This window comes from Procambarus clarkii, chromosome 14 (genome assembly GCF_040958095.1).
Source record: "Procambarus clarkii isolate CNS0578487 chromosome 14, FALCON_Pclarkii_2.0, whole genome shotgun sequence".
Taxonomy (NCBI): Eukaryota; Metazoa; Arthropoda; class Malacostraca; order Decapoda; family Cambaridae; genus Procambarus; species Procambarus clarkii.
The window spans coordinates 8,271,601-8,298,853 of NC_091163.1; the positions used below are offsets into that span (position 1 = coordinate 8,271,601).

Sequence of the window (27,253 nt, forward strand, 5' to 3'; positions counted from 1 at the left end):
GGCCACACCTGCTACACACGTGTCCCCCAGGGCCTCCCCACTACCGGAAAGGGCCACACCTGCTACACACGTGTCCCCTAGGGCCTCCCCACTACCGGAAAGGGCCACACCTGCTACACACGTGTCCCCCAGGGCCTCCCCACTACCCCACATAAATTTGACAATCAGCTGCGTGTCCCCCAGGTCGCCGCAACTCCCCGACAGGGGCACACCAGGGGCGTCCCTGCCTCCCCAGCTGCCCCCGCCGCCCTCTAGCCCCGGGGGAGGACACAGGTCCCCGATCATCGGGTCCCCGACGCGGGGTTCGAGCCCCTACAGCCCTCTGCTGGGGCGAGAGCGCAACTCCCCAGCCAAGGTCGGCGGTAAAGCGTGTCAGACAAAGACGGGCCAGGCGCCAGTCTCGCTCCCCCAGCCCGGCACCGGCGGCGCCATGACCAAGTTCCTGGGCACTGGCGGGAAGAGTGGCCCCGGGCACTCCCGGAGCCCGAGGGCACCGCCCCCTCACCGCCTCATCCGACAGCACTCCCTCGCCGCCGTCTTGGGGCTCTTTCGCGGTCGGGACGAACGACTCGGCGGCTTCCCCGACTTGCCCGACGACTGGCACACAGTTCGGGAAGAGCCGGAGGAGCTGGAGAGGTCGTCGGGGAGCAACAACTCGAGATCGCACTCTATTCCTTCCACTTCGGTGCCGCACCTGCCGCACCAGGATGCGCGCCGCAAGCGGCGGAGCTCCTGTCACACCGACATATCCGGGTTGTCGGAGATGATCCCGGTCATCCCGCCGCACGCTATAAAGAGGAAGCCGCTGACGAGCGAGGCGGCGGCGGCGTCCGTCACGACGCGTCGGTGCTCGCTGACGCAGCCGTACGCGACGCTGTACGGGTCGTGGCAGAGCAACGCGTCGGCCCCGGGCAGCCGACACGGCAGTAACGAGCTGCCGCCGTCGGCTGGCGTCCTGCCCCGACGGGGACCAGCAGCAGCTCCGTCGGTGCAGGTGGAGATGACCCACATGGGGGCCGCCGCCGCCTCGGCCCTCCCTAACAGCCACGGGGCGACCCAATCCACCTCGACGACCGCCGCCACGACCTCCTCCGTCGTCACGACCTCCACCATGACAACCTCATCCTCCACCGCCCCTCTCCTCCCCCCTCACGACCTCCTGAACGAGCACTACCTCCTGACGGTGAGCGAGTCGTTCACTCAGCTCCTCGCTTGCACCTTGCAGAAAGTGCCCATGAAGGACTTCGGCTCCGAGGTCCGGGCGACGATGGACATCGCGCACTTCCTGTCGCAGGCGACGCTGGTGCTGGACGTCGGGGAGACGTCCCTCGAGGGCATCTGCGACATGCTGCTGACCAAGCTGCTGGAGCAGGACGAGCCGCTCTGCTCCGTGGCCGAGGCCAAGTCCATCCTCTTCACCCACGACACATGTGAGTACTTACTTTTATTGGACTCACTTTATTGTATTATTAGTAGGATGTCTGGTCTCCTGGGGGGCGGCTGTGTCGTCTGGTCTCCTGGGGGTGGCTTTGTCGTCTGGTCTCTGGGGGCGGCTGTGTCGTCTGGTCTCTGGGGGCGGCTGTGTCGTCTGGTCTCTGGGGGCAGCTGTGTCGTCTGGTCTCTGGGGGCGGCTGTGTCGTCTGGTCTCTGGGGGCGGCTGTGTCGTCTGGTCTCTGGGGGCGGCTGTGTCGTCTGGTCTCTGGGGGCGGCTGTGTCGTCTGGTCTCTGGGGGCGGCTGTGTCGTCTGGTCTCTGGGGGCGGCTGTGTCGTCTGGTCTTTGGGGGCGGCTGTGTCGTCTGGTCTCTGGGGGCGGCTGTGTCGTCTGGTCTCTGGGGGCGGCTGTGTCGTCTGGTCTCTGGGGGCGGCTGTGTCGTCTGGTCTCCTGGGGGGTGGCTTTGTCGTCTGGTCTCCTGGGGGGTGGCTGTGTCGTCTGGTCTCCTGGGGGGCGGCTGTGTCGTCTGGTCTCCTGGGGGTGGCTGTGTCGTCTGGTCTCTGGGGGCGGCTGTGTCGTCTGGTCTCTGGGGGCGGCTGTGTCGTCTGGTCTCTGGGGGGCGGCTGTGTCGTCTGGTCTCTGGGGGGCGGCTGTGTCGTCTGGTCTCTGGGAGGAATGCCTGCGTTGCATGGTTTAAACCGACACCAAAAGTCACTACTTTCCTCTAAGGAAACTTTAAACCCTTAAAATGAAAGTAATACCAAAAATTGAAGTTTATCCCGTAACGGATAATTATTCTAAGGGGAAAATACTCAACCCCTTAATGGAAAGACTATTACTTATGGGGAATATTTGACCCCTTAAATGGAAGATAATCCCTTAATGAGAGGATTGCCCTTAAACGAAAGATTTGCCCTTAAATGGAAAATAATTCGTAAGATGTAAGATTTGTGAGTTCGTCTAGTCCCCTTCACTATGTTGACTACTTTCACAGAACACCTCGTAGTCCCTAGTGAGGCCCTTGTAGTCCCTAGTGAAGCCCTTGTAGTCCCTAGTGAAGCCCTCGTAGTCCCTAGTGAAGCCCTTGTAGTCCCTAGTGAAGCCCTTGTAGTCCCTAGTGAAGCCCTTGTAGTCCCTAGTGAAGCCCTTGTAGTCCCTAGTGAAGCCCTCGTAGTCCCTAGTGAGGCCCTTGTAGTCCCTAGTGAGGCCCTTGTAGTCCCTAGTGAAGCCCTCGTAGTCCCTAGTGAAGCCCTTGTAGTCCCTAGTGAAGCCCTTGTAGTCCCTAGTAAGGCCCTTGTAGTCCCTAGTGAAGCCCTTGTAGTCCCTAGTGAAGCCCTCGTAGTCCCTAGTGAAGCCCTCGTAGTCCCTAGTGAAGCCCTCGTAGTCCCTAGTGAAGCCCTCGTAGTCCCAAGTGAAGCCCTCGTAGTCCCTAGTGAAGAACTCGTAGTCCCTAGTGAAGCCCTTGTAGTCCCTAGTGAAGCCCTCGTAGTCCCTAGTGAAGCCCTCGTAGTCCCTAGTGAAGCCCTTGTAGTCCCTAGTGAAGCCCTTGTAGTCCCTAGTGAAGCCCTTGTAGTCCCTAGTGAAGCCCTTGTAGTCCCTAGTGAAGCCCTTGTAATCCCTAGTGAAGCCCTTGTAGTCCCTAGTGAAGCCCTCGTAGTCCCTAGTGAAGAACTCGTAGTCCCTAGTGAAGAACTCGCAGTCCCTAGTGAAGAACTCGTAGTCCCTAGTGAAGCCCTTGTAGTCCCTAGTGAAGCCCTTGTAGTCCCTAGTGAAGCCCTTGTAGTCCCTAGTGAAGCCCTCGTAGTCCCTAGTGAAGCCCTCGTAGTCCCTAGTGAAGCCCTCGTAGTCCCTAGTGAAGCCCTCGTAGTCCCTAGTGAAGAACTCGTAGTCCCTAGTGAAGCCCTTGTAGTCCCTAGTGAAGCCCTTGTTTTACTGGGGATCACCGTGCGATGATATCGGGGCTCAGCGTCCCCGCGGCCCGGTCCTCGAGGAGGTCTTCTTGGTTATTCAAAATCTTCGACATCAGATCGCTTCTTTTGCTTGTCGATCCAAGATGCTGTGTATAAATTTCCTTCATAGAGAGATGTGTGTCGGTGTTATGCGATCGGGTGTCGGTTCAGCGGTGCGACAAACCGGCGAGTGTCGACGTGTCGGTTAAAAATCGGCGTGAAGGAGTAATTCAATCTCTGGCATCTGTGCTGAAGACGAGGGTTAAGACGCCCGCCACCATCTTGGGTCACTTTGGGAATCTCAAGATGTGTAGCTTGGTTGGAAGAGTTGGGTGCTTTTGTTACTTATTTCAAGTACTGATGATCTTAAATCGCCTCTTCTACTGTTCCTTTCTTCTCGTCCACTGTCCCTTCCCTCTCACCCCACTGTCCCTTCCCTCTCACCCCACTGTCCCTTCCCTCTCACCCCACTGTCCCTTCCCTCTCCCCCCACTGTCCCTTCCCTCTCACCCCACTGTCCCTTCCCTCTCACCCCACTCCCCCACCCTCTCACCCCACTGTCCCTTCCCTCTCACCCCACTGTCCCTTCCCTCTCACCCCACTCCCCCACCCTCTCACCCCTCCCACCCACTCGTATATCTGGGAGTGTAAATCAGAGACCCCTGGGAGCAGGGGAGCAACATTAACACAGCAGCCGCCAGATATGAGGATGAAGCTCCCTCGTCCCTCAGATGTTTCCCTGAGTTTAGGGGTCCGGGGTTCGTAAACATGAGGGGTGGGACGGGGGGTGTTCTGGGGTGTAGGATAGTGGTATACAAGGGGGGGGGGACAGGTGTAGGCTGTTGATGATGGTTGTAGTGGCAGACATATATATAAATATATATCAATGTATAATTCTTATGCCTCTACCTTTGAATGAGGCATAAGTTTGAACACTCTTTCTCCATCCTTCTCCACCTTCATGCAGGTCGGCGTTCAATCCCCGACCGTCCATAAGTGGTTGGGGCATCATTCCTTTCCCCCCCCCCGTCCCATCCCAAATCCTTATCCTGACCCCTTCCAAGTGCTATGTAGTCGTAGTGGCTTGGTGCTTTCACCCTTGATAATTCCCCCTCCCTCCTTCTCTACCCTAAAACAGAACACAGCGGGCAGATCTCTGATGTTTATATTGTTCTCAAGATGACTTGAGAAACGTCTTCAGTTCTGGCCGACCTGGGCTGAGACAATGAGTAGCGGCCTCTGACAGTTGGGTCAGCAGGCTCTGATGTCACTACTCCTCCAGGAACCTTGGCTGATGGAGGTCGAGGGGTTAGTTCCACCTAGTATGAGGTCAAGGGTGGACTACGAAGTCTATAAGCTGGGTCATAGGGGGTCAAGTATTACATGTAAGGGTAAATAGGTCATTGGTGCTCACTGGGCAGTTAGAACAACGCTGACCTCTGTTAAACATTTACAAATTAAGCAGAATATTTCTCTCTCTCTCTCTCTCTCTCTCTCTCTCTCTCTCTCTCTCTCTCTCTCTCTCTCTCTCTCTCTCTCTCTCTCTCTCTCTCTCTCTCTCTCTCTCTCTCTTTCTCTCTTTGAAACTTTAAACACTAATTTCTATCATTTTCTATTACATGGCTGGATTGTGAGATGTCACACCTTTCCTGTTTGGCAAAACCGTTGCAATTTGCTACGGAGTGGCAGCGTTGTTAGCGGCTTCCCTGTTACTTTGCGATGATTTCGGGGCTCGACGTCCCCGCGGCCCGGTCCCCGATCATGCCTCCTGGTTGCTAGTCAGGTCAACCAGGCTGTTGGACGCGGCTACTCGCAGCCTGACGCTATGAATCACAGCCTGGTTGATCAGGTACCATTTGGAGGTGTTTATCGAGTTCTCTCTTGAACATTGTGAAAGTGGGGGTGATACTCCCCCCCCTCTCTAATCCCCCCCCCTTTTCCTCCAACCCCCCCCCCCTTTTTTTCCTCCAAACCCCCATTCAAGCCTCGTTAGCAACTTCCTTCTCACCAAACCGCTTTCAACCACTCTGAACCAACTGACTCAACCAGCTGTCTCGCCAGCTGACCTGCGTCTAATTTAAACCGGTTTAGTGGAGACAAAACCTCGCCGAACTAATCGAGGATGATTCGTATAAATTCCATAGCAGACATTTCGTTCATGCGGCCTGATTTGGACGCTGTGACACTGATGAATGGAACGGCTAAATAGAGCCTGGACTATATATAGAGGTAGAGTCCGGTCTATAGTAAACTAGAGTCTCGGCTATAGATAGCCTTAGAAAGACCTTTAAGAGACTACAAGCTCAGCTAGGAAAAGGCTGGCTAAGGGTACGAATGCAGGTACATCCAAGACACCCATTGGGTGAGCTGGGTAGTGGTAGGCATCCATCAGTCTCAGGAGACTATGGAGTTGCGCTCTGGTTGTCGGTCTGGAGTGGTCTCCAGTATGTTGTTATTTTACTGTGTAGATTTGGGACCTGGCCAAATGAGGCTCCAAATGAAGCTCTCCAAATGTACTCTCTAGAAAGGAGACGAGAGAGATACCAAATAATATACACATGGAAAATACTGGAGGGTCAGGTCCCAAATCTACACAGTAAAATAACAACGTACTGGAGTGAACGATATGGAAGAAAATGCAAGATTGAACCAGTGAAGAGCAGAGGTGCCATAGGCACAATCAGAGAGCACTGTATAAACATCAGGGGTCCGCGGTTGTTCAACGTCCTCCCAGCGAGCATAAGAAATATTGCCGGAACAACCGTGGACATCTTCAAGAGAAAACTGGACGGTTTTCTAAGAGAAGTTCCGGATCAGCCGGGCTGTGGTGGGTACGTGGCCCTGCGGGCCGCTCCAAGCAACAGCCTGGTGGACCAAACTCTCACAAGTCGAGCCTGGCCTCGGGCCGGGCTTGGGGAGTAGAAGAACTCCCAGAACCCCATCAACCAGGTATCAACCAGGTATCAGGCCCTCTAGTATTTTCCACGTGTATATTATTTGGTATCTCTCTCGTCTCCTTTCTAGTGAGTACATATGTAGAGCTTTGAGTCGATCTCAATAATTTAGGTGCTTTATCGCGTCTATGTATCCCGTATGTGTTCACTGTATTCCTTCTATGTGAGGATTTGAACTTGAGGGATTCGTTGGTGGTAATTGATGATGTCAGATGCAGTGGTTGGGCTGAGTCCAACCAGGCTGTTGTGGGCTTGTAGTTTGTATCGGCAGATTCGGGAACGCAGTTGAATATGTGCTGAAAATAGCAAGTAGTTGGTCGGTTGAAGTGGTGTTTGGCCTTCGTCATTTTCTTTATTTCTGCCCACCGTTTTGGCCGCTATTTTGATGGTACTGTTGTGTGGTTGTGTCTCCGTGAAGTGTATTGTGTGTTTTCTTGAGTGCGGTGGAGGCACTGATGACTACCGGAGCAAATACTGGGGTCCACAGCCTCCACTACACAGTCGCCAGCATTTGGGGCCTGGACGGACCTCTCCTGAACTTCAAAGCTATTCTGGACAAGCTTCCGGTGTGAGACAGGGACAGAGAGAGAGAGAGAGAGAGAGAGAGAGAGAGAGAGAGAGAGAGAGAGAGAGAGAGAGAGAGACAGACGACAAAAGGAAGATCTTCCGTACCCTCTCCGTAATTTTAGATCGAAGAGTCGAAACTGTAGTTACATGTAATCATTACCGGAAAGTAAATATTGTAGAGGAGTTAGAGGCGCTGTACTCAGTACTGAAGCAACGCGGGAATCTGAGGGTAAAATTGCTTGTGCCAAGTACTGTAATTGTTCCATTAGTCCGGGCCAACAGTCATTAGGGTATAGTGGCATTACCATTAATCAATGACCTGCTCTAGTTTCCTCTATTGGCGTCAATCATTCACTCAAATGCTGGCTGTTTGATAACTGCCGTTCCAGGGCTATTCCCCCCGGGGGATTTTTTGGCGCGGCCCATCACCGGTAGCCAATCACAGCTCCAGTTGCTTGTTTTGGTGTTGTCAGTTCGATCAGCTGTAGCCAATCACCGCCCAGCCAGCTGTTTTATTGGTGTTAGCAACAGTGGTGTTGACCAATCAGCGCCCAGTCAGCTGGGGGTTCATGACACATGTCCTTCACTTATCCTCACTTCCCTACCAACTCCTACCTTTCCTCACCTCTCACCTCTTCTCTCACCCCTCACCCAATCCTCTCACCTCTCTGAGCTCGGGGGTATAAGAATGCCTTAAAAAGTTAAGGAATCTGTCTACACATTTACCTCCGAATTTTTCCCACAAGGAACCCAAAGAAAATTTCCAAGGAAAATGTATTTTCGTTCCGTCATACACCACACCGATCCTGACTATGGACATAGGATATCAAATACACCCTCGAATACACCTCGCATACACCTTTAAGTACACATAAATACACCTGCGTGGACACTTACAAACAAATTACATATAATTTAGCTTAAGCATCGGAGTATGTTAAATACTGTTCTCGTGGTGTGATGTAGTGGTGGTTAGGTGTGTTAATTATGATGTGTGTGGACTGTTATCTGTCAACGACCCGAAGGCTGTTATCTGCGCCCCTGTTAACGACCCGAGGGGTGTTATCTGTCCCAGTTAACGACCCGAGGGCTGTTATTTGCCCCCTGTTAACGACCCGAGGGCTGTTATCTGTCTCCTGTTAACGACCCGAGGGCTGTTATTTGCCCCCTGTTAACGACCCGAGGGCTGTTATCTGTCTCCTGTTAACGACCCGAGGGCTGTTATCTACCCCTGTCAACGACCCGAGGGCTGTTATCTGCCCCTGTTAACGACCCGAGGGCTGTTATCTGTCTCCTGTTAACGACCCGAGGGCTGTTATCTGTCTCCTGTTAACGACCCGAGGGCTGTTATTTGCCCCCTGTCAACGACCCGAGGGCTGTTATCTACCCCTGTCAACGACCCGAGGGCTGTTATCTGCCCCTGTTAACGACCCGAGGGCTGTTATTTGCCCCCTGTCAACGACCCGAAGGCTGTTATCTACCCCTGTCAACGACCCGAGGGCTGTTATCTGCCCCTGTTAACGACCCGAGGGCTGTTATCTGCCCCTGTTAACGACCCGAGGGCTGTTATCTACCCCTGACAACAACCCGAGGGCTATTATCTGTCTGTCAACGACCCGAGGGCTGTTATCTGTCAATGACCCGAGGGCTGTTATCTGCCCCTGTCAACGACACAAGGATAGTTTAGCTGGCATCATAACTGTAATTGGCACGACTCTCGCTACCACCACAACTCCCTCCTTAACCACTTAGGCGTAGAGAGGGAGAGTTCTGGCAGGAAGCAGTTGGTCCCCAAGTTCCTGTTCCTCAGATGGGTTTAGAAAAGTTAGGTACAACTTGGGCAAGCTTTGTCCATGTTAGGTAAGTTAGTTCTCGGATGTGAGGATAGTGTGTCTGGTACTGTGTGTGTGTGCGTGTGTGTGTGTGTGTGTGTGTGTGTGTGTGTGTGTGTGTGTGTGTGTGTGTGTGTGTGTGTACTCGCCTATTTGTCCTTGCGGGGGTTGAGCTCTGGCTCTTTGGTCCCGCCTCTCAACTGTCAATCAACAGGTGTACAGGTTCCTGAGCCTATTGGGCTCTATCATATCTACACTTGAAACTGTGTATGGAGTCAGCCTCCACCACATCACTGCCTAATGCATTCCATTTATTAACTTCTCTTGACACTAAACAAATTCTTTCTAATATCTTTATGGCTCATTTGGGCACTCAATTTCCACCTGTGTCCCCTAGTGTGTGTGCCCCTTGTGTTAAATAGCCTGTCTTTATCTACCCTATCAATTCCTTTGAGAATCTTGTATGTGGTGATCATGTCCCCCGTAACTCTCCTGTCTTCCAACGACGTAATGTTTAATTCCCGTAGATTGATTGATGAAGATTAAGCCACCCAAGAGGTGGCACGGGCATGAATAGCCCGTAAAATTCCCGTGGTCTCTCCTCATAGCTCATGCCCGTCAGTTCGGGTACTAGTCTGGTGGCAAACCTTTGAACATTTTCCAGTTTAGTTTTATGCTTGACGAGATATGGACTCCATGCTGGAGCTGCATACTCCAGGATTGATCTGACGTACGTGGTATACAAGGTTCTGAATGATTCCTTACACAAGTTTCTTAAAGCCGTTCTTATGTTGGCCAGCCTGTCATATGCCACTGATGTTATCCTCTTGATATAGGCTTCAGGGGACAGGTTTGGCGTGATATCAACCCCCAGGTCTTTCTCGCTCTCTGATTCTAGAAGAATTTCATTTCCCAAAGGATTCCTTGTATCTGGTCTTCTGATCCCTACACCTATCTTCATTACATTACATATGTTTGGGTTAAACTCTAACAACCATTTGTTGGACCAGTCCTTCGACTTGTCCAGGTCTTCTTGAAGCCTCAAGCTGTCCTCAGACCCGAGTGTGTGTGTGTTTGAGTGTGTGTTTGAGTGTGTGTTTGAGTGTGTGTGTGTGTGTGTGTGTGTGTGTGTGTGTGTGTGTGTGTGTGTGTGTGTGTGTGTGTGTGGAAGTGACTGTTGTAGTGGGTAGGGGCCATAAACAGTACTGGGTGGTCCCCGTCACCCGTACAAGGACGTCCGTCACCCGTACAAGAGGGGCCCCGTCACCCGTACAAGAGGGGCCCCGTCACCCGTACAAGAGGGGCCCCGTCACCCGTACAAGAGGGGCCCCGTCACCCGTACAAGGACGTCCCCGTCACCCGTACAAGAGGGGCCCCGAAGGGCGGTGATGGAGGGGACGGCGAAGTGGGAATCAATACCTCCTGAGGGCGGCGTGGGTGGCGCGGGTGTCGAACCCCCCGCGGGAGGGAACACACGGAGGAGAGAGAACCAAGAGAGACGCATGGAGACAGGTAAAGAGAATAAGAGGCACCCGGAAACATGGAGAGGAGGAGGAAGGGAAGGGGCAGCGAAAAGTGGGACAGAGCGTAGGGTGGATAAAGCAGTGTAGGAAGAGGACGGTGATTCTCTCTCTCTCTCTCTCTCTCTCTCTCTCTCTCTCTCTCTCTCTCTCTCTCTCTCTCTCTCTCTCTCTCTCTCTCTCTCTCTCTCTCTCTCTGTCTCTTCCTCATTTCAATTCTCACTCTCCTTCCTTTCTCCCCCTTTCCGCTCTCCCCTCCCCCCACCCCCCATTCCATTACCCCATCCCCCCACCCCCCATTCCATTACCCCATCCCCCCCTTCCATCTCCTACCCTGATGTACGCGTCATTCTGAACGGTGGGAGACATAGTAAGATGTTTTGTGTCTGAGATGTGAGGTGATGGGGCAGCATCTTCCCTGAGATGTGAGGTGATGGGGCAGCATCTTCCATGAGATGTGAGGTGATGGGGCAGCATCTTCCATGAGATGTGAGGTGATGGGGCAGCATCTTCCATGAGATGTGAGGTAATGGGGCAGCATCTTCCATGAGTTGTGAGGTGATGGGGCAGCATCTTCCATGAGATGTGTGGTGATGGGGCAGCATCTTCCATGAGATGTGAGGTGATGGGGCAGCATCTTCCATGAGATGTGAGGTGATGGGGCAGCATCTTCCATGAGATGTGAGGTGATGGGGCAGCATCTTCCATGAGATGTGTGGTGATGGGGTGACGTCACTATGGGTGACTTGTAACTCTGCTGCCTCTCTCTCTCTCTCTCTCTCTCTCTCTCTCTCTCTCTCTCTCTCTCTCTCTCTCTCTCTCTCTCTCTCTCTCTCTCTCTCTCTCTCTCTCTCTCAAACAAACAAACAAACAAACAAACAAATAAATTTGTCCAACTCTCCCTATTTTAATCATTTACTAACGCTTCGTGTGACGGGCGCCAGGGTGAGGTGTTCCGTCTGTGACGGGAGACAGATGGGGGACCATGGCTAGTGACGGTGTTTACCGTCCCTCTGACTGTCCATCTGACAGAATTCCCCCCTCCCCTCCCCCCCCCCGGTTCAGATTTGCTGAGCTCTGTAAATACTCTCTGAATACTGGAGCGCTTGATATACTGCATTCGTTTGCCATCCTCACTATGTAATGCATCAGTTATACAATATATACAATGTACCTCGGCTCGTGACAGCATCTTGATCACCTTCAGTGGTTAAGTGATTAATATTATTGATCTTAAGCACTTTAACACGCTAGTTTCTATAGCAGCCATCTTATACCCTGTCCAAGTAGGAGACAAACATGTAATGTGTGTGTGTATGTATGTATGTATGTATGTATGTATGTATATGTATGTATAGGATATGCAACCCATCCTGCAGTTTAGATAGTTTTGTGTAACTATGTGCTCCATAGTACAAATATTGACGTACTAAGCAATTAGTTGAACTTTGTACTATTCAATTTATAGAGAGTTCCAAAAAAATTGAAGCTTAAGAACTAACTTGTATATTTCTAGGCCATGTATAGTATATATATATACTATATTAGACCAAGTATAGTAAATATATGTACGATATTAGGCCTAGTATAGTACAAATATGTACTATATTAGGCCTCGGATATCGCGCATTAGGCCTAGGAAGGTTAGGTTAGTATAGTTTGTCTTATAACATAAATAGAATTTTTTTTCAGGTTTGTCCAGATTCAACAGTACCGATTTCTACTTTCTAATTTCTTAGTACGTCGGTATATGTACTATGGTGAGCATGGTTACTATAAGTAGTGCGAAAACCGGAGGATAGACTGGGATATGTGGATGTTGGTCAGAATTACATTTCACCTTTGTAAACGGACATTATTGCCACTATGTAAAAAGACCCCTAGAACCCTGTTTATGTAGAACAGACGTAAATATGTGTATATCTGTATGTAGGTTTGAACAGCATTTTATAACCACTACAATCACCTTCTGTGGGTTGATTGTTCAATAAACCCCTGAACTGTATGTTTAACAAATCTCTCACCCTGTCCATGGAGGACGGAAGAAAATGTATATATGCTGGTTAGCATTGTAAATGTCTGGCCACGTCTGTGGTAGAAAAAACTTAATACTGTCCATCTGTGGTATGTCTAGTGTTTACTGTCTTTTATACTGTCTCTGTCAGCCAATCTCCTACAATGAAAGTACTTGTAGTAAGTATTTGTTTTAAATACCAGTATATAATGATGGACCACCAGAAAGTACCAATATATAGTGATGGACCACCAGAAAGTACCAATATGTAGTGATGGACCACCAGAAAGTACCAATATGTAGTGATGGGCCACCAGAAAGTACCAATATGTAGTGATGGACCACCAGAAAGTACCAATATGTAGTGATGGGCCACCAGAAAGTACCAATATGTAGTGATGGACCACCAGTAAGTACCAATATGTAGTGATGGGCCACCAGAAAGTACCAATATGTAGTGATGGACCACCAGAAAGTACCAATATGTAGTGATGGACCACCAGAAAGTACCAATATGTAGTGATGGACCACCAGAAAGTACCAATATGTAGTGATGGACCACCAGAAAGTACCAATATGTAGTGATGGACCACCAGAAAGTACCAATATGTAGTGATGGACCACCAGAAAGTACCAATATATAGTGATGGACCACCAGAAAGTACCAATATGTAGTGATGGACCACCAGAAAGTACCAATATGTAGTGATGGACCACCAAAAAGTACCAACATGTAGTGATGGACCACCAGAAAGTACCAATATATAGTGATGGACCACCAGAAAGTACCAATATGTAGTGATGGACCACCAGAAAGTACCAATATGTAGTGATGGACCACCAGAAAGTACCAATATGTAGTGATGGGCCACCAGAAAGTACCAATATGTAGTGATGGACCACCAAAAAGTACCAACATGTAGTGATGGACCACTTGTATGTAGCAATTTTAGGCCTAATGCACGCTATCTGAGGCCTAATATAGTACATATGTGGTACATAGGCCTAGGAATATTGAAATTAAATTTTTTGCTTGATTTTATCGGACTATAAAAATGGTACAAAAGGTGGTGTACTTTCGGACCAGCAGTACATGTTGGTACTTTCCAACATGTAAGTAATGTAAGTACTATTATTTCAGGAGGATGGGTTGTATATATATGGTTCTACCTCTGATACCTCCTGAGTATCTGATGGATGCCTACTACTGCTTCTGATACTGTCCGTCTGTGGTATTGCCTCGTGTACACTGCCTCACTAGGCGCAGCAGTAGGGGGCTTAACCCAAGCCTTGCGACTCATTTCATTAGGGTTCGAACCTCCAAATGCACCGATCCTTGCCTGTTTGTTGCTGCTAACCCCGCAGGCATTAAGGGGGTGGACCTGGTTGTAAAGCGGTTAGCGGTTCGTGTCCTAGGGGGGGGGGGAAATAGGAGGGAGGGTGGGTTCTGTAGATGGGTTATGGGAAGAAACGGTTCCTTGATCAACTTCCCTATTACTACCCAGGTGTCGGTTCCCTCTGAGCCTCTCTGCAGGTGTTTATCTGAGCCTCTCTGCAGGTGTTTATCTGAGCCTCTCTGCAGGTGTCTATCTGAGCCTCTCTGCAGGTGTTTATCTGAGCCTCTCTGCAGGTGTTTATCTGAGCCTCTCTGCAGGTGTTTATCTGAGCCTCTCTGCAGGTGTTTATCTGAGCCTCTCTGCAGGTGTTTATCTGAGCCTCTCTGCAGGTGTTTATCTGAGCCTCTCTGCAGGTGTTTATCAACACTTTGTACACCTGTGTTTTTCTGTGCTTGCCTAATAGTGTTTACAGAAGGGTGAGGTCATGTAGGGATTACTCCTTCATCATCCTCTTTTCTCCTTCCTTCCTTTCCCTCATTCTTCCCTCCCTCCCTCCCTCCTCGTCCCCTCTTGACCCTAACTGCCCTCGCCAGACTTAACTACCTGACAGGGCCTCGTAACTGGCGTGATCCGCCCATCACCGCGCTCGTAGGTTCACGCCATCTATTATCCCACCCTATTATATCTCGCCCTTTACCTACACACACACACAGAGGGGACATGATCACCACATGCATGATTCTCATAGGAATTGATTGGGTAGATAAAGACAGACTATTTAACACAAGGGGCACACGCACTGGGGGACACAGGTGGAAATTGAGTGCCCAAATGAGTCATAGAGACGTTAGAAAGAATTTTTTCAGTGTCAGAGTAGTTGAGAAATGGAATGCATTAGGCAGTGATGTGGTGGAAGCTGACTCCATACACAGTTTCAAATGTAGATATGATAGAGCCCAATAGGCTCAGGAACCTGTACACCAGTTGATTGACGGTTGAGAGGCGGGACCAAAGAGCCAGAGCTCAACCCCCGCAAACACAGCTAGGCGAGTACATGTAGGTGAGTACACACACACACAGTGGAGTAAGGTGTCATTACAAAGCTGGCTAATTGGTCATTTGATCGGCTACCTAGTTAACTACGAGGTAATAGGGGAACTAATAGGTAGTGAAGAGATCACAAGTAAGCGAAGGGAAGCGCGTGTATTAACTACTTGTGCCTGCAGGACCGAGCTGTTAGCTCTTGGACCCCGCCTTTCTAACCGTCGAGTGCCTAATATAATCTCCCAATGGTATTTCACCCGTTTGAAGCCACGTGAACTGAACTGACTTTTTAGGCACCAGTGTTCTCTATACAGCAAGATTTACCATATTACACACTGCTGAGCAGATTTGATCAACGATAAATATTATTTTTTTACACTGATATTGACTCCTCTTAGCAGGCTGAGAAGAGTCCCTTCCAATAGTCCTTGGTAGACCTTAACTTACTAGTTTATTTTGGAACATGACCCATTAAGTAGGTTAATAACCAGGTTCCCAATTACTGCTGGGTGAACAGAGGCAAGCAGTTAAGGATTGGCACCCAAACATTCCTCAATTTCCTGGGGCTGACAGCAAGTAGGAAGTGCCCAGCAGAGAGAGGGTAAGTGCCCAGCAGAGAGAGAGTAAGTGTCCAGCAGAGAGAGAGTAAGTGCCCAGCAGAGTGAGAGGAAGTGTCCAGCAGAGTGAGGGCACCTCCTCTGGAGGTCAAGAACCAATCAGCTAGGGTCTCGGAGAGCATCCTGTAATATAAGCAATGAGCAGCATTCTTCACGCTAGGAATCCGTCGCTGCGAGTATCAGGAAACGTGGCCATTCTCAGTTTGCTAGAAGCCCAACCGTTTGCGCTAATCAGTGTTGTGAAAGTGGTCGTTTAGCGTTAATTTTCCCTCACGACAAGAGGACATTCGATGCCAAGTTACGATCTCATCGTAGACAGAAAACAGCAGATTCACGAACTATGTTGGGATCTGCGCGGGCATTCTGGCCTACGGTACCAGTCACAGGGCCGCCCTTTGCTACTAGTCATTGGTTGCCAGTCACACGTGCCGACCACCACCCCCAGGCACGGACACGTGCCACCCACCACCGCCCACAGGCACGGACACGTACCACCCACCACCGCAAGGCACGGACGACACGTCCCGCCCACCGCCCAAGCATCTAGGCAACAAGGTGACCTTCCGTAACCTTGTATGGATTGGCGGAAGACGAGGCTGGAGGCGGTCGCTGGCGGCGGGCAGCGGCGGCGGGGGAGGACGCAGACCTGCAGACAGGTCCCTGGAGGCTGTGTCGGCTCTCAAGAGTACATTAAGGTGACCTCAGGTGACCTGTGATGACCCAGGCCAGCCACCTGCGCCACTAGGTCACGCCCCAGCATGCTGATCACTCTCTGATCAATACAAGAGCCGCCCTACCATACCACCCGGGCGGCCGCCGCCCGCCGCTGCTGCTGCTGATGCTGCTGCTGACTCTGCTGACTCTGCTGCAGTCTCTGAGGCTGCTGCTGACTCTGCTGCAGTCTCTGAGGCTGCTGCTGACATTGGTGAAGTATTTGGGATGTGTATAACAGCAGAAAGTGGTTGGGGAGGGACATGGGGATACACATCAGTTGCTGGGGCGGGGATGGTGATGGGGGGGAAGGGGAGGTGATGGGGAAGTGATGGGGGGAGGGGTAAGTGCTTGAGGGGTGGGAGTGGTGTTTGGGTTCTGGGGTGAATACCATTGGTTACTGGGAGCCATTTAAGGTGCATGGGAGATGTGGCCAATGTGAAGAGTTCCAGGGTGTGGTATGTGGTGTTTTTATGTGTGGGGGAGGTGGGTCTGGCCGTGTGGGGGATGGGGTAAGTGTGCACGTGAGTGTGGGTGTGTGTGTGAGAGAGAGAGAGGGTCTCACAGTGTGTGTGTGTCGGGGGGGGGGGGTAGAGAGGGTCTCCCAGCATGTGTGTGAGAGAGGAACTTACTCACCACAGTCTTGAAGTGACTATCCCTCCAGATACCAAGTTTCGTCACAGATCACTTGTGTTGTGTTGATAATCTTGGTGCGTGATTTAAAGTGTCCCCCAAGTCGCTTTCTGGCCACCATAAATAATTTTTGTTTTCCTGTAGTGAACGGTTGTTTCTAATTCAGTTCTAAATGCCACATCTTCTCTCCCCTCTCATTCCCCGAACTCCTATTCCACCCTTTTCCACTTATTCTTGCTGTAAGTGCTCCCATGCCTCCTCCTTCCTTCCTCTTCACACACTCCAATCTCCAGGACTATCCTTAGTACAGCATAGTCTTTGACGTCACGCTTGGAGAGTCAATTCAACTCTTCCCAGTAACTGACAAAAGACAGAAGATATATTTATGTTCACTTATGGAGGGGGGGATGATCCCCCATAAGTGGGGGATCACTCGCGAGAGCTTGGTCCAACAGGCTGTTGCTTGGAGCAGCCCGCAGGCCCACATATCCACTACAGGCTGGTTGGTCCGGCACTTCTTGACCTAACATTCCAATTCATTAAAAAAAAAAACCTCCCCACCCACTTTTGACATGGAAGTGATGACATTTTGGTCTGTTATGGACTCCTACCAAATAGTGGCTTGGGTTGTGTCAACCAGGCTGTTGTGGCTTGTTCTGTGCACACCAGTTCATCTAGCACTGTGCATCATTCCTCCTGAAAGAGTGAATATAATTATTTTTAAATCGTGAATAAAAGTACGGGCTGCGGGCTGTTCTCAGACATCGTAAGCACTTGATTAATTGCAAAGTTCACAACTTAATTTCTATCGACATAAACTAAGATATACATTTAGCTTTCATTTAACACTTCATTTACCAAGAGTCATAAGAGGATCTGAACACATGGTGGTGGAGAATTATGACGTTAATCTCAGGATTGTGCCTCTGGAAGCCTTATCATACAGGACCCTGGAGTGTTAGCTACTCTGTCTGTGGCCCTCGGGGGTCATTATGTGGCCCTTGAGGTCCAGGTCTTGATCCACCCAACTGTGAACGGCAGGTTATGTGATGGAGAGGAGGCGAGGGGGGTCATTGGCAACGCTGATTATCTACCTGTCTTGTGGGTCTGGATACTCAAGTGTTACAAAGGTTGGACCAGTGAAGGGAAGGGGGAGGGGGGCGGGGGAGTAGGGGGGAAGGGGGAGGGGGGCGGGGGAGTAGGGGGGAAGGGGGAGTGGTTGTCGCTCCCTCAACATATGCACTATCGTTGGCACTCCTGGGTTATTTTGGCCTCAAACAGGTGTTGAAATTGTCAAGAATGTGACAGTTGGATGATGAAGCACACAGCTGTTGCCCCCCCCCCAATGGCTCTGTGTGCTCTAAGAGTGCACTGCCACTCAGCTGTGTATGACAGTTTAGAGTGAGGTGAGTGCCGGGGGTGGAGGGGTGGCACTCATTGTGTTCATCAAGTGGGTGGAGCCGTCGGCCGCGTTAGTCTACGGGTTTGTCCCTCCGTGTTTCACTACCTCAGCCACCTGCTCTTCTTTAAAGGCCACCACCTGCGTCATCACCTAGGTGGTTAACTGCCTGCCTGGCTGCCTGCCTGCCTGCCTGCCTGGCTGCCTGCCTGCCTGCCTGCCTGGCTGCCTGCCTGCCTGGCTGCCTGCCTGCCTGCCTGCCTGGCTGGCTGGCTGGCTCCTTGGCTGGCTGGCTGGCTCCTTGCCTGGCTGCCTGCCTGCCTGGCTGGCTGGCTCCTTGCTTGCCTGGCTGCCTGCCTGGCTGCCTTCCTGGCTGGCTCTTTGCCTGCCTGCCTGGCTGGCTCCTTGCCTGCCTGCCTGCCTGCTGGTCAACTTTCCTGCTTGCCTGCTGACGTGTTCTACAGGCAACAGCACCAGTAATAGTATATTCAGCATACCAGGTCACTTTCCCCCCCCCCCAGCTTCTCCCAGCAAACATATGATATATTAACGGAGCAACCAGGCTGTGATGGCCATGTGGACATGTCCTCAGATCGGCCGGTTATGACTGTGCTACCGTGGCCGGATTGTGATGCCGTCAACGTAACCCCATCCGGCCACACGATGCCATACTTTGTATGGGTGAACGCAGTTAAAATCCGGTTACATTCAGATGGTTGGGGTTCTGTTTCGCCTATCCACAAGCGTTCGAGCCTATCCAACCACCCCAAACCCATCAAGGGCGAGGCATAGAAAACGCTGGTATTATGGTATCTAAATTTCAAGCAATGCATAGGAGTTTCCACGAGTGGGTAGATTCCGTAAGAATTGTGACTAGTGAGAGAGAGAAGCCTGGAATTGTGTTGTTAATCTTGCCGGAACAACCGTGGACATCTTCAAGAGAAAACTGGATAGTTTTCTTCAAGGAGTGCCGGACCAACCGGGCTGTGGTGGGCATGTAGGGCTGCGGGCCGCTCCAAGCAACAGCCTGGTGGACCAAACTCTCACAAGACAAGCCTGGCCTCGGGACGGGCTTGGAGAGTAGAAGTACTCCCAGAACCCCATCAAGCAGGTACCAACACAACTTTGAACTATTTTTGCAGATTGAGGACAAAAAAAATTAATGGAATTATTATTTCTGGGTTTGAGTGACAGGTAGACATGTCTTGTCATTCTGTCCACTGTGGCAACTGCCAGTTAGCTGTGTTCCCACCAAGGAACTATAAATTAAGGTGGTCTGGGAACTAGACGTTTCTTGAAGAAGGTATAGGATTGGTGATTTGCTAAATCTACTACTGTGTGCTTACCTATTTGTGCCTGCAGGATCGAGCTCCAGCTCGTAGACCCCCGAGTTTTCTAGGTGTTTGTTGTCTAATGCAATGATTGCTGGCCTGTTTCCCTAACGTGTGTGTGTTCTCACCTAGTTGTGTTTGCGGAGGTTGAGCTCTGGCTCTTTGGTACTGTGTGTGTGTGCGTGCGTGCGTGCGTGCGTGCGTGCGTGGTGTGCGTGCGAGCATGTGCACGCCATATGCTGGAAGTGCATTGATAACGTGGTACAATAGGGAGACGGGGCGGAGGTATGGGCGGAGAGGAGTGTGATACTAAGAGTGGGCGGGTGGGTGGGTACTAGAAGTGGGATAGTGGTGATGGGATAGGCTAGTGGTGATGGGGATGGGTATAGGGCGGTGTTGTGGGTGGGTGTGGGTGGCGGGGGGCGGGTGGGTTGAGGCGGAGTATGTACAGCTTAAAGCTGGGTGGTGGAGGTGCTGCTGCTGCTGTGTTCTGTCGGCTCTCACTTTGGTGTGGTCCCCCCTTCCCCTACCCCCCCCCCCCCACCGTCCCTCCTGGTGCAGTCACCCACCTTGTGAGGGGGTAGGGACGCTAGGGGACCCTGACTTGAGGGGTTAGGGACGCCAAGACCCCCTGACTTAAGGGGTAAGGACGCTGGTGGGAATGAATCAGAAGCGATATTGGACTATGAATGTGTCTAGACGCTCATCTGGGTCGCTGTGAGACCTCTGGATCCCCCTCCCCCCTTTTCCCTAGTCGCCCCCCCCTCATCTCACCCCCTCCTGGTCACCCCCCCCCCCTCTCTCTCTCAACTACCCTGAGAATTTTGTATATAGTAATCATGTCTCCCTCTAACTCTTCTGATTTCCAACGACAAGTTGTTGTTTTTTAGGTTTAATTCTTGTAGCCTTTCCTCGTATCTCATACCTTTCAGTTCCGGGACTAGTCCGGAGACATGTCTCTAAACTTCATACAAACTCCGTCTTGTACTTGACTAAATATGGACTCCAGGCTGATGCCGCATACTCCGGCTGATGCCGCATACTCCAGGCTGATGCCGCATACTCCAGGCTGATGCCGCATACTCCAGGCTGATGCCGCATACTCCGGCTGGTGCATGAAGTATGCGACGCTTTTTTTTTTTTTTTTTGCCTTTTTTTTGCCTCGCAAAAGACTAAAAATATTTTTTTTTTGTTTTTGTAAGGCAAAAAAGTGCTTGTGGAGGTCAAAGGCTAGCTCCTGAGCCTCGCCTTAGCAGCTCTCGGCTAATTCGACGGCTTCTGCTCTTCTGTTGGTCATATTAACGTTTGAATTAACCGAATTAATTAGATCCCACTCTACCTAATCTATTGAGCTCGATCCATTGAGCTCGATCCATTGAGCTCGATCCATTGATCTGATTCAGTTACTCAAACCTTCACATGCTTTCCCTGTCCCTTGTACCCTGAGTAATAGTGAACCCTTAGATTGTCCTACTGTCCTTATACTGAATCTTGAACAACTTCACCGAGAATCTTGTATATTGGATCCTGTCTGCTCGATTCTGTCCCTCTGGCCCGTCCACCAACACCGGTTCCCGTCCCTCTGCCGGTAAAGTTATGCTGAAATACTGCTTTAAACCCGAATAGTGAAGCCAGCGTCGCTCTGGCTGTCCCTTCGACTGTTCCTTCCCCCTCTCCTGTCTCTCTGTCTCTCTCTGTCTCTCTCTGTCTCTCTCTGTCTCTCTCTGTCTCTCTCTGTCTCTCTGTCTCTCTCTCTGTCTCTCTGTCTCTCTCTGTCTCTCTCTCTGTCTCTCTGTCTCTCTCTCTGTCTCTCTCTCTGTCTCTCTCTCTGTCTCTCTCTCTCTTTCTCTCTGTCTCTCTCTCTCTCTCTCTGTCTCTCTCTCTCTCTCTCTCTGTCTCTCTCTCTTTCTCTCTCTCTGTCTCTCTCTCTGTCTCTCTCTGTCTCTCTCTCTCTCTCTCTGTCTCTCTCTCTTTCTCTCTCTCTGTCTCTCTCTCTGTCTCTCTCTCTCTCTCTCTCTCTCTCTCTCTCTCTCTCTCTCTCTCTCTCTCTCTCTCTCTCCCCATTCGTCGTCCTCCCCATGCCCTCATATTCTCTCTCTCTTTTCCCCTTGTCTTTCACTCCCTGGTAAGCTTCCTGTCTCGCCCTGTCCTGTCCCATCCTGTTCTTCTAGCTCCTGTCTAATTCCTCTCTTCTGCTTGGGGAGTAGAAGAACTCCCAGAACCCCATCAACCAGGTATCTGCTTCCCCCCCTGGCCGTTATTCCCGTTACTTTATGAAGCCCCCTTCCATCAGCATCGTTTTTTTCCCCTCTTCCTTGCCTCTTCCTTCCCCACACCCCCCATCCCATACCACCCCCTTCCTTCCCTCCCTCCATTCCCCTCCTCTATCCCCCTCCTCTTCCCCCTCTCTCCCGGTCACTCTGGCGGCAAAATAGCCCCTTTGGCAAATTAAATGATCCAAGTGAGTCTGGCGGACTAGTGACAGATTGGTGAGAAGGAGAGGGGGGGGAGTTAGGGAGAGGAGAGAGGGGAAGATGTGGAAGGGGGGGGGGGGATGGAGAAGGGAGGGGGAGGGAGGGAAGGAAGGGAGGTAGAAGGGAGGGGAGGGAGGGATAAGCTTGGTTCGCAAATAAATACATGTATTTTGTTTGAGTACGTACACACACACATACACACACACACACACACACACACACACATACACAATAGAGCCCAGTAGGCTCAGGAATCTGTACACCTGTTGATTGACGGTTGAGAGGCGGGACCAAAGAGCCAGAGCTCAACCCCCGCAAACACAACTAGGTGAGTACACACACTGGAGTATGCAGCTCCAGCCTAGAGTCCATACCTAGTTAAATATAAGACAAAGTTAGAGATGATTCAGAGGTATGCCATCAGAGGTAGCACCATACTAGTCCCAGAACTGAGAGGTATGAGCTACGAGGAAAGGCTACGGGAACTAAACCTCACGTACCTTGAAGACAGAAGAGTAAGGGGGAGACATGATGACCACCTACAAAATTCTCAGGGGAATTGACAGGATGGACAAAGACAAACTCTTTAACACGGGTGGAACACGAACAAGGGGACACAGGTGGAAACTGAGTACCCATATGAGCCACAAAAGACATTAGAATAACTTTTTCAGTGTCAGAGTAGTTTGTAAATGGAATGCACTAGGCAGTGATGTGGTGGAGGCTGACTCCATACACAGTTTCAAGTGTAGATATGATAGAGCCCAATAGGCTCAGGAACCTGTACACCAGTTGATTGACAGTTGAGAAGCAGGACCCACCGAGAATGGGGGAGGGTGTAGGAGGGGGTCGGACTGTGAAGGTTAACGAGGGAATAGGGGAAATAGGGGGTAAGGGGTTACGATAAGGGGGGAGGATACCTAACGCAGGGTGACAAATGGCCCTCTCTGAGGTCCGTCCTCCTGGTCGCAATGATCGTTGGTTCCGGTAACCGCGTTATTCCGGCTCATTACCTGACATGAGGTCATTAGCAGGCCACGGAGCCTCCATGAGGTGGCACTCATCAGGCCTTATGCAGTGCCAGACAAGGCCATTCGCTCGTGGTGGGTTGTTAACACTCTTAGAGGTCACCAGCGGGTGTGTGACGACTGTGTTTGTCGCCAGCCTGAAGCATGTGTGGCTTGAAATATGTAAATTATGTAAATTATGTAAATTACTGTGTACTAACGCTATTCCATTGCAAATTATTTAATAAAAAACACGAACATTTATTTAAAAAATCTTTGATTTTTAAATTAAATTTAAAATGTTATTCATTATAGAATTATACTCATAAAACCTTATCAATGTCAAGTCTAATTATAGGGGGCATATCTCATATCCTGGAGCATATTAGGGCATTATACTTAACCAGGAGTGTGTGTTCTGAGGGGCATATCAACACCGTGGGCAGCCCTGTGCCCGGAGCTGCTTGATATCCAGGGCACGGATATCACAAAAGGCATACTGTTATCTACGACTGATAACGTATTTATTCAGGATTCTCACTTTCTCCTCTACCCTGGCTATACCCACTACCCCCACTGGGTACAGTGGACAGGGAGGGAAGTTGACAGGGAAGGAAGTAGACAGGGGAAAAGGGTCGTGGGGGGGGGGATTGAGAGGTTGAGAGACAAGGCTCCCTGTGTCAAGTCTCGCTTCATACAGGTCGGCGTTCGATCCCCGACCGTCCACAAGTGATTGGGCACTATTCCTTTCCCACCGTCCCATCCCAAATCTTTATCCTGACCCCTTTCCAGTGCTATATAGTCGTAATGGCTTGGCGCTTTTTCCCTGGTAATTCCCTTCTTGCTCGTATAAATACTCGGGATAAGCCTGTTTTAGTTTGGGGGGCCTTTCGACATGTTTGTAATTAACTTGCCCAAACGCTTCCTGACATGATATGTTTACCGATCTGATATCCAGGAGGGAGTGTAATTACCTAAGTGTAATTACCTAAGTGTAGTTACAGGATGAGAGCTACGCTCGTGGTGTCCCGTCTTCCCAGCACTCTTTGTCATATAACGCTTTGAAACACACACACGTGTGTGTGTGTGTGTGTGTGTGTGTGTGTGTGTGTGTGTGTGTGTGTGTGTGTGTGTGTGTGTGTGTGTGTACTCATCTAGTTGAGCTTACCAGGGGGGGAGGGGTTGAGCTTCGGCTCTTTGGTCCCGGCTCTCAACTGTCAATCAACTGAGTGTGACTGTGTACTACAGACTGTGTGATATGGATGATAGTGGTGTTAGGACGCTGTTAAGAGTTCACCCCTCCTTATACCTCTGTTCACCCAGCATAAAACGCTTCATTTCTCACGTACTCACCCTCTGAATGACTATGACTACGAATGAGAAGAGCTCTCTTCCTCACTCACAACAAGATTTAATTAAAACTCTGCTTTAACCTGTATATTGTTTTTTAACGTACTAGCTAATTCCGAGAACGGTTGGGCTTTAGCCAAACATTTGGCTATTTACAGCTGAAGGGATTACAGCATCTGTATCGAATGGGGTGTTTATCTGGGATAGGAGGTCAGATGCTAAGGGCTAGTCTCCGCAACTGTCCCACACGGGAGAGGGAGTGGGAGGGAAGAGAGAGGAGGGGGGAGGGGGAAGGAGGAGTAAGAGAGACCTGGGCACCGCCGGGTAATCCAATTAATAACTTCAGGATCACGTTTTCTGAAGGTCTCTCTCTCTCTCTCTCTCTCTCTCTCTCTCTCTCTCTCTCTCTCTCTCTCTCTCTCTCTCTCTCTCTCTCTCTCTGTCTCTCTCTCTCTCTCTCTCTGTCTCTCTCTCTCTCTCTCTCTGTCTCTCTCTCTCTCTCTCTCTCTCTCTCTCTCTCTCTCTCTCTCTCTCTCTCTCTCTCTCTCTCTCTCTCTCTCTCTCTCTCTCTCTCTCTCTCTCTCTATGAACAAAATGAACTCCATGTTATTAAGTCATTAAGACTTAAGTGATGACGTCTATTTCAAATTTAAAACTATAATGATTTTTTTTTTTGGGGGTACTAACGAGGTCGGGTAATTTTAGATAACATACGAACACGTGATTGGGCGAGCGATCTCGTTCGTATTAATAGACGGTTTCTGTCTTAAAATTAAGCTTGTGGGGGAAAAAAAAAAGATTTTTATCCATTCCGGCGAGGAAATGTTGGCCCCAGTGATGCTTTCCCGGGCCAGGTATGGCGCCAGGTGTGGGAGCCAGGTGTGGGAGCCAGGTGTGGGAGCCAGGTGATTGGTTAGATACTGGCGTGGATCCCCCCTCCCCCCCCACACCACACACCGTCACCCCTCCTCCCCCCCCCCCCCCCCCCACCATCCTACAAGCTGCAATCTTAGCATTCCTTCTTTCAACGCTGTCATTATTCCCGGCTTTGTTTCTCTCATTTATTCTATTCCTATTTGCCCAAATATAATGTAATTTTATCCTATTTCCCTATTTATCGCACCCTTTCCCTATTTATTGCACTCTCTCTCCATTCCTTTCTCCGCTTCCCCCATATTTTCTCACTCTTTCCCTTCCAATTCCCTATTCATCCTCCCTATTCCATTTCCTACGCTTCAGTCTCCTTATTCTTCTACCTTCTTTCCCCATTCACCCCTCCCTATTTCCCCATTACCCTGCCCATGTACCTATTTAGAGCCATACATAGCGTTAGGCCTACTCATAAGTGTCAGCTGTTTATCACCTGGATAATTACCCCCTAATGGGGCTTGTGGTGGGGGGGGGAAGGTCATGGGTCATGTTGAAAAGGTGGGCATTATCTCCTATGTTTGTTTGTCCTATGTTGTGCCTCTACCACCATGCATAGGTCGGGGTTACCATGCAAGAGAGGTGGTAGAGGGGTTCCTTCCCTTACACCAGCTACTGCCCCTCCTCTTCCCCCCATTCTCTCCCTCCCTTCCCTCCTTCTCCCTCTCCTCCCTCACTCGAGGTCTCCATCATGATGGAGACTGGTGAGGGAAAATGTGATATTGTGCTAAATCGCTAGACATAAACAATAGCAAATGGTTGAGAAAAGGTAGAGAGAGGGAAGGGAAAGGGAGAGAGAAGGAAAGGGAAAGTTGGACCTACTGTAGATAGGTATAGGGTACACCCTTAAGGGCTGTGTCTCCCAGTTAGGCTCCTAGGAGGACCCCAGGAGAGATCCGATTTGGCTGTAAGCCGGATCTAAGCTGGGATGGGTCGGCTTGATTTTTCTGGGTGATGGAACTTCGATCTGAGCCGGAAATCGTTGTTTGAAGATAGTGGTGGTTTATGCAAATGGTGGTTGCTGGTGGTTAGGTGGTTGATGTCTTTAATGATCGTCTGAGGGATGGTTTAGTCATTGTTGCCTTTTTTAGTTTCATTGTTGATCTGCGGGGCCTTGAAAATGGCGACTTTGGTAAGGTTGTGAAGGGAGGTAATGTTCACGACGTGTCTGATATCTCTCGCACCATACACTTGAAGACACAAATCACACGCGAGTGATTTGCGTACGAGTGTGTGTGCGCGCAGGGAGTCACTCATCCAGCAAACGCACTCAAATTCTTTTCTCTCAATGCACTCGCTCGTCACTGGCCGCTTCAACCAGAAATATCAACTTAATTGCCAGCAAATACAACTTAAGAATGAGTGCAATAAAGTGGAATGAGTGCAATAAAGTAGAATGAGTGCAATAAAGTAGAATGAGTGCAATAAAGTAGAATGAGTGCAATAAAGTGGAATGAGTGCAATAAAGTGGAATGAGTGCAATATATAAAGCTGTAGAAGGTGTATTGGATAGAATACAACAACTAGTCAGCTGATTACTGGAATTATTATTAAACACTGGAATCTATTGTTTAAGATCTCTCTCTCTCACTCGCGACCACAGACGTGGCCGGACATTTACAATGCTAACCAGCATATATATATACATTTTCTTCTGTCCTCAATGGACAAGGGTGAGAGAGCTGTTGAACATATAGTTCAGGGATTTATTGAACAATCACACCAATGGTGATTGTAGGGCTTTTAAAATGTTGATCTATCGTACATAAATACATATATTTGTAAATTGTAAACGAATTGTTACTCTAAGTCAAAATGATTTAGGCTCAGTCTGATTTAGGCTCAGTCTGATTTAGGCTCAGTCTGATTTAGGCTCAGTCTGATTTAGGCTCAGATTCACCTGTTCAGTCGTTATTGTAACCATTTGTCTAAGGTGTTATGGAAATAGTTCTTTATTGTGAATTTGCCAACTGTAATGATTTTAAAATAATTGATCATAACTCCTAAATCTAATTCTTGAGTGACCAGTTTGAAATTAGATAATTTATGTTATGACTCTCTAAAGTCAATTATTTACTGTAAATTTATGTAAACTAACCTAACCTCTACCTGTACAAGGCGAGTATTTATGAATAAAGTATATCTATCTATATCT

The 27,253-nt window shown here is 49.9% G+C and overlaps 1 protein-coding gene across 2 annotated transcripts in view; it reads left to right on the top strand.

The window, feature by feature from the left end:
• LOC123771894 (solute carrier family 4 member 11) overlaps nucleotides 1–27,253 on the top strand; it is a 427,825-nt gene that overhangs the window by 303,600 nt on the left and 96,972 nt on the right. For both annotated transcript variants that reach the window (XM_069324327.1, XM_069324328.1), the window contains exon 3: nucleotides 1,226–1,430. In XM_069324327.1, the coding sequence (XP_069180428.1) occupies nucleotides 1,226–1,430 (205 nt within the window). The remainder of the gene's footprint in view (nucleotides 1–1,225; nucleotides 1,431–27,253) is intronic.